Below are 6,163 nucleotides of genomic sequence, written 5' to 3' on the forward strand. Positions count from 1 at the left end.
CTAAAAGCTTGAAACAAACACGTCCAATTCACAGCGCAAAGTAAATATCATTTCAAGGAAGTTTTGAAGTTTTGGGGCAACTAATAAACAATCGTACATGATTTCAATGAACTGCTCTAATGTTTGTATCATCCATATAAACAGGCAGAAAAACATACAAAATCTATAAACATCCAAGGTATTTAAGGTGTTTCACCTCCACCCACTCAAATTTGTCATTTAACTACATTGCCATAATATAACAATGTCAAAGGCCACTAACTGCTAATATCTGCTGCACGACACATTCTAACATTTATAAAATAAAATCTGATGACAAGAAGATTTTTAAATTTCAAAGTTAGCAGCCTTCACAGTGAATGGGTTGGCCAATGCTTGGTTGTTAGCAGCTCTCTTTGCAGACACAAATAATGCTCAGCCTGTTTGATTAGCTCAACTTCAGCTCTCAGCCTGGTCTGTAATCAATATATAAAATGAGGGATGTTGAGAGGATCCATCAGTTAGTTGAACAATGACTGATTTATTTACTGTTACATATATCTTGAAGATACAGTGAAAAGTGTTTTGTCAACACTATCCGGTGGCACTTTCAGTTTCAATAAGGATAAAAATTACTTAAATAGGAGTTCATCTTGTTCAAACTGGGATCTCAAGCACAGCTCCAGAGCTTCTGTTACTTTTACTACATAGCTGGTTCATTTTTTTAAAAAATTCTGTTGCCATAGTCTTACCAGATCATTAGAGAGAGAGAGATGACTTGTGGTGATTAAATCTGAGGGCCACCATCCTTCAGGTGAGGAGAGAGGTTGAGAAAGAGAGTCCTTTGTGGTAACTTCAGCTGGTGCTGGAATTGAACCTACACTGTTGGCATTGCACTAGTTTGCAAACCAAGCATCCAATCAACTGAGCTAAACCAACCCTCACTATTTCATCTAAGCAAGTGAACAAACTACTACTAGGAATGGAGACAAACAAAACTGAAAATGATCTCAAATGTACAAAGGCTTTGATTTTCATTCTGGCAATTATGATCTACTGAAGCAACCCAACTGTAGAAAGATGCTATAAAGTGGTGTTAATTTTTAACTTGCAGTTATTGAACACAGACTAAGACTACTGTGTGTTATACCAGTCAATAAATAAATTATAACTTTTAAAATTCATTTTGCACAAATCAAAAGACATCAAAAGTTATTTATTATGATGTCCTTATGAAAATCCAAATTGATACAAATCACACATTAACATTTCCCAGTCATTGTATTAGTTTGCTGGATGAACCAAATGTCTTCCTTACATTAGCCGGTGAGAAGTCCAGAGGGTGATGTAGGGTAAATGTTTAGAGAACACCAACAAGGAACTGCATTTATGACGAACATCCCTTTCAAAGGGAAACGACGCTAGGTGGCAATAATCAAGCGAAGACGAATTCAGGAACAGAAGGATGGAAAAAATTAAACCAAAACCTAAAACAAAAGTCTACCGCCTGAAATAAGTTACTTTAACGATTTGGTGCAACAACGGAGGGAGAGGAGTGTCACAATTGCTCAGAAACATGACAACGTTTGCATCAGAGTGCGGACCGGGAGAAAGCGAGCACGTTAACTTCAACTTCCATGTTTCATTTTGGGTTTGGCGCTCCAAAAATCGGCGTGTGATTCCTTTTTGGGTGGGGAAATAATTAAAATACAATTTCACTGAAGCTTTTAAGAAACGTCCCGAGGGTTGTAAAACTTGGTTAGCGCAGCCTTCCCACGCACGCTGTGGTTCCGAAGAGGATGGAGTTGGATGCTCCTCAATGGGCAGGTGGTGGTCCTGGGGAAGACACAAGGTGTGTATATGTGTGTGCGAGGGGCTCAGCATCGCACCGACAGGCGCAATCATACAGGCAACTTCTCACGGCGCTGGTGCAAAAAAAGTCTGTAAGACCCAAGAAGACGTGTCTCGTCTGTTCCGGCGTGACCTCCCTCTCTCTCCGAAGGATTATTGTATCTCTGAGGATAATAAGGCTTTCGCGACCGGGGGGGGAACCCTTTGCTTGTTGCTGCTTTGGAAAGACTCTGGCTTCTTTCCTCCTTCCTTGCCCCGCTCTCAGAGTTGCGCGTTTCTCTTCCGAGAGTACCAGCCCAGACACGCACAGACTCCTACCACACTGAGAGCCAACCCCAGCAGCAGTGCCACCGCGTCCCCTCCGTCCAAAGCCTGCGCTCCGGGCAGCAGAGCCAACAAGTACATCCATATCGCTGGCCAAACCCACCAGGAAGCCATGTTGCATGTGGCAGCCGAATCACTTGATCTCTCCTCTCTCTCTGTATCAGATGATTGCTCACAACTTCCGCCTGCAGCCTTGACGTTTAGTTATTTTTCCGCTGCTTAAAGCTGCAGGACACACACCCAGGCTCGGAACAGTAATACGGCCAAATGAACTCTCCGCTGGAAGCACTTTTTTAAAAATAAAAAAAATCAAAATCTATATTGAATTAAAACATGTGCAAACCATGCATGTCTCTTTTTAAACACATAATTCATTCTAAAACAGTAGTAGATTCCAGGAAGTGATTAGACCACGGAATCAACTTGTGCTTTTTCATGAATATTGCCTTTAAACTGTCGAGTTTTAAGCTAGCAAACTGGTAAATTAATGTTAATGCCTACATAAATAGATAAAACTCGTTTTTTAACAATATTTTCTCTTAGCCGAGACGAGGAACAATTGCTCCTCTATAAGTTGGGAAGAGTATATGATTTTCATAATATAAATTCATTAATTAAAAATTAGATCTTGTGCTTCGAATTTCTCTAGCTACTGCTCACTGTAGATACCTTCATGTATTGGGGGTGCTTACGGTAAAATTAACTATACTATACCTCGGTATTCGTTGAATGACAGGCAAATGGATTTTCACTTTAATTATGAATATATCAATCTCTTACAATTGAGCCCTCATTCACTATTACTTTGGAGAGATAATACTTTTGCCTTTAATGGGATTTATTAAGTTGTTTATCCTTATTCACAGCATAATCAAGATTTAAGTTGCTGTTTCGTCAGCTACAGAGAACAGACAATTAGACCAGTTAATAATTATCTCCTAGGTTGTTTCTGTGGGTCAATAGTTTAATGTGCTCATAGTTTTTAACCATAGAAATCTTTACCTTAACCTGACTGAAGTTTAGAGGTTATTTGGTGTAATGAAGTTGGCATGTAGATGACCAGAATCAGCTTCGCGCAGCAGCAAACTAACGTACAGATTTTATAGCTGCAAGTTCAACATGATATATCAGTCAAGAGCAAAGGAAGATGAGGAGGTGGTGTGGTGAGAGGCATACCAAAGAAATATTGTCCAATGGATCCACAAAGATAAAAATGTTTTTGAAATTAACTTTTTCTGGGTCATAAAATATTTTGGATATCTTCCAATATTTGAAATCTTCCTAACCACTTCCCTGCACTCCTAAAGTGTTTGGTTAAATGGAAGCACTGCCTGAACGGGCCAAGGACACCAATAGCATTCCAAAATTACTAAATAAACAATGGGCAAAAGGAGAACAGAAAATCAATATAATAAATATCACTAGCGAAAAAAAGCTAGGGAAACTAACAGGGCTAAAGGTCAATAATATTATTCCAGGATATTAAAAGAAGTACATGCAGAGACTGTGGATATACTGATAATAATCTTCCAAGAATTCTTAGATTCTGGAAAAGTCCTAGAGGATTGGAAAACTACAAATGAAACACCTTTATCTAGAAAGGAAAGGAGACAAAATCTGGTAACTATAGGCAGTTAGCTTAATATCTGTTGTTAGGAAAACATTAGAGTCTGTTATGAAGGATGTCACAGCAGAGCATTTGGAAATACATACTATGATCAAGTAGAGTCAGCATAGCTTTGTGAAGGGGACATCATGCCTTTTAACTTTAGAATTATTTGAGTAGAAAAAACACCCAGGATAGAGTCACACAGCATGCAAACAGATCCTTTGGTCCAACTAGTCCACACCAACCACATTCCTAAACTAAACTAGTTCCACTTGCCTGCATTTGGCCCATATCCATTCAAACCTTTCCTATTTGTGTACTTAAATGTCTTTAAAATGTTGTACCTGTACCTGAATCCACCACTTCCTCTGACGGGTCATTCCACACACGAACCACTTTTTGTAGAAAAGTTGCCCCTCATGTCCTTTTTAAAACTTTTTCCTCTCACCTTAAAATATGCCCCCTCATTTCGTACTCCCACTCCAAGATAACCATTCCACAAGTGTGGGGTAAAGTGAGGAGTCAGGCCTCTATGAACTACCACAGTCAGCAACCCTCACTGTTGGCTTTATACTTCACCATGCTCTAGTCTCCAAATGAGCTAGCCAATTTGTATTCACTTTATCACACTCTATAAGATTGCCCCTCAATCTTCTACACTCCAGTGAAAAAAGTCCCAGCCTAAGGGTGATTCAATAAGTCTGGACTACAAAGAAATGGAACTTATTACAGTTGTACAGACCCCTGGATAGACCACATATACATTCAAATCTGAGTACAGTGCATCAGGAAAGATATTGCCTCGGACAGGGTGTAACAAAGATTTATTACAGATTGTGCCTGATCTTATCACCCTATACAATGGAAATGTAAGGAGCAATAGTCCATAAAGGATCACAGGGATCTCTATGCATGAGTGAGACAGTGAGAGAGAGACAACTGATTTTCTAAAGCTTGAGATAATCATTCCACAAGTGTGGGATAAAGTGAGGAGTCAGGCCTCTATGAACTACCACAGTCAGCAACCCTCACTGTTAGCTTTATACTTCATCACGCTCTAGTCACCTATCCAAATGAGCTAGCCAACTTGTATGCTTTCAGTGATTTATGCATGAGGAAACCTAAATCATTTTGTTCTGCAGTGTTCCTCCATTTCCTAATAATATTCAGCTATGCAATTCTTTTGCCAAAGTACATAACTTCACATTTTCCCACATTAGATTCCATCTTCCAAGTCTTTCCCCCACTTGCTTCACCTGCCAATGACCCTCTGGAGACCCTTGTGCCATTCTCACCAATTGCTTTCCCACCTGTTTTTGTGTCATCTGCAAACTCGGCTATTGTACATTCACTTTCCTCATCCAAGTCATTGCTATATATTGTAAATAGTTGTGGTGCCAGAAGTGATCCCTGCAGCACCCCACTAGTTAACAGGATGCCATCTTGAAAATAACCCCCTTATTATTACTCTGTCTACTATTAATTAGCCAATCCTTATTCCATGCTAATATACTACATCTAAAATCACAGGTTCTTATTAAGTAGTCTGGCATGTGGTACCTTATCAAATACCTTCTGAAAATCAAAATGTATTACATCCACTACTTGCTCTTTATCTATCTATATAAACTATTTGGATGAGAATATAGGAGGTATGGTTTTAAGTTTGCAGATGACACTGAAATGGATGGTATAGAGGACAGTGAAGAAGGTTATCTAAGATTACAAAGAGGTCTTGATCAATTGGGTCAATGGGCTGAGGAGTGGCAGATGGGAGTTTTATTTGAACAAATGCAAGGTATTGCATTTTGGTAAAACAAACAAGGGCATGACTTATACAATCAATGGTAGGGCACTGGGTAGTGTCGTAGAACAGAGAGACCTAGCAGTTCAGGTACATTTTGCTGTGGGTCTAGAATCACATGAAGGCACACCAGTCTCTCTCCCTGAAGAATGTCAATGAACCAGAAAGGTTTTTCTGATAATTTTGTGGTCATCGGCAACTGCTTTTAAATCCAGATTTATTGATAAAATTCAAACTCTACTGGCTGCCGTGGTAGAATTTGAACCCATATTCTCATGACCTGAGTCTCTGGATTATTCATCCATTGATATTTCTGTGATGTCACTACCGTCCTCCAAATCTCTCTGCTCACAAACATATCCCAGTTTCTTATCATTTGTAAAACACTCTCATGCATCCTTCTTGGATCTAAGGTGGATGACCTCTAACTTTCCTACTTTAAACTGCACTTGCCACAGTTTTGCCCATTGAGTTAATCTGTCAATACTTCTTGGAATCTTTCTATTCTGATCTACATTATGTACTGTGCCAGCTAATTTAGCTTCACAAGCAAACTTAGGGTTTTAAATTCATTTATCCATGTTATTTGTAAAGAT

General features: G+C 39.2%; 1 protein-coding gene across 1 annotated transcript; it reads right to left on the minus strand.

Annotated features, from left to right (window-relative positions):
- Nucleotides 1-706: 706 nt before the first annotated feature.
- LOC125485336 (small integral membrane protein 30-like) lies at nt 707-2,343 on the minus strand. Its single transcript, XM_048607645.1, has one exon. The coding sequence runs from the start codon at nt 2,266-2,268 to the stop codon at nt 2,092-2,094; it is 177 nt and encodes a 58-aa protein (XP_048463602.1). The 5' UTR covers nt 2,269-2,343; the 3' UTR covers nt 707-2,091.
- Between the last annotated feature and the right edge of the window lie 3,820 nt (nt 2,344-6,163).

Source organism: Rhincodon typus, chromosome 18, assembly GCF_021869965.1.
Source record: "Rhincodon typus isolate 14 chromosome 18, sRhiTyp1.1, whole genome shotgun sequence".
NCBI classification, from domain to species: Eukaryota; Metazoa; Chordata; class Chondrichthyes; order Orectolobiformes; family Rhincodontidae; genus Rhincodon; species Rhincodon typus.

Excerpts from the sequence above, each read along its gene's own strand:
- LOC125485336 (XM_048607645.1), bottom strand. The coding sequence starts at position 2,268 with ATGGCTTCCTGGTGGGTTTGGCCAGCGATATGGATGTACTTGTTGGCT.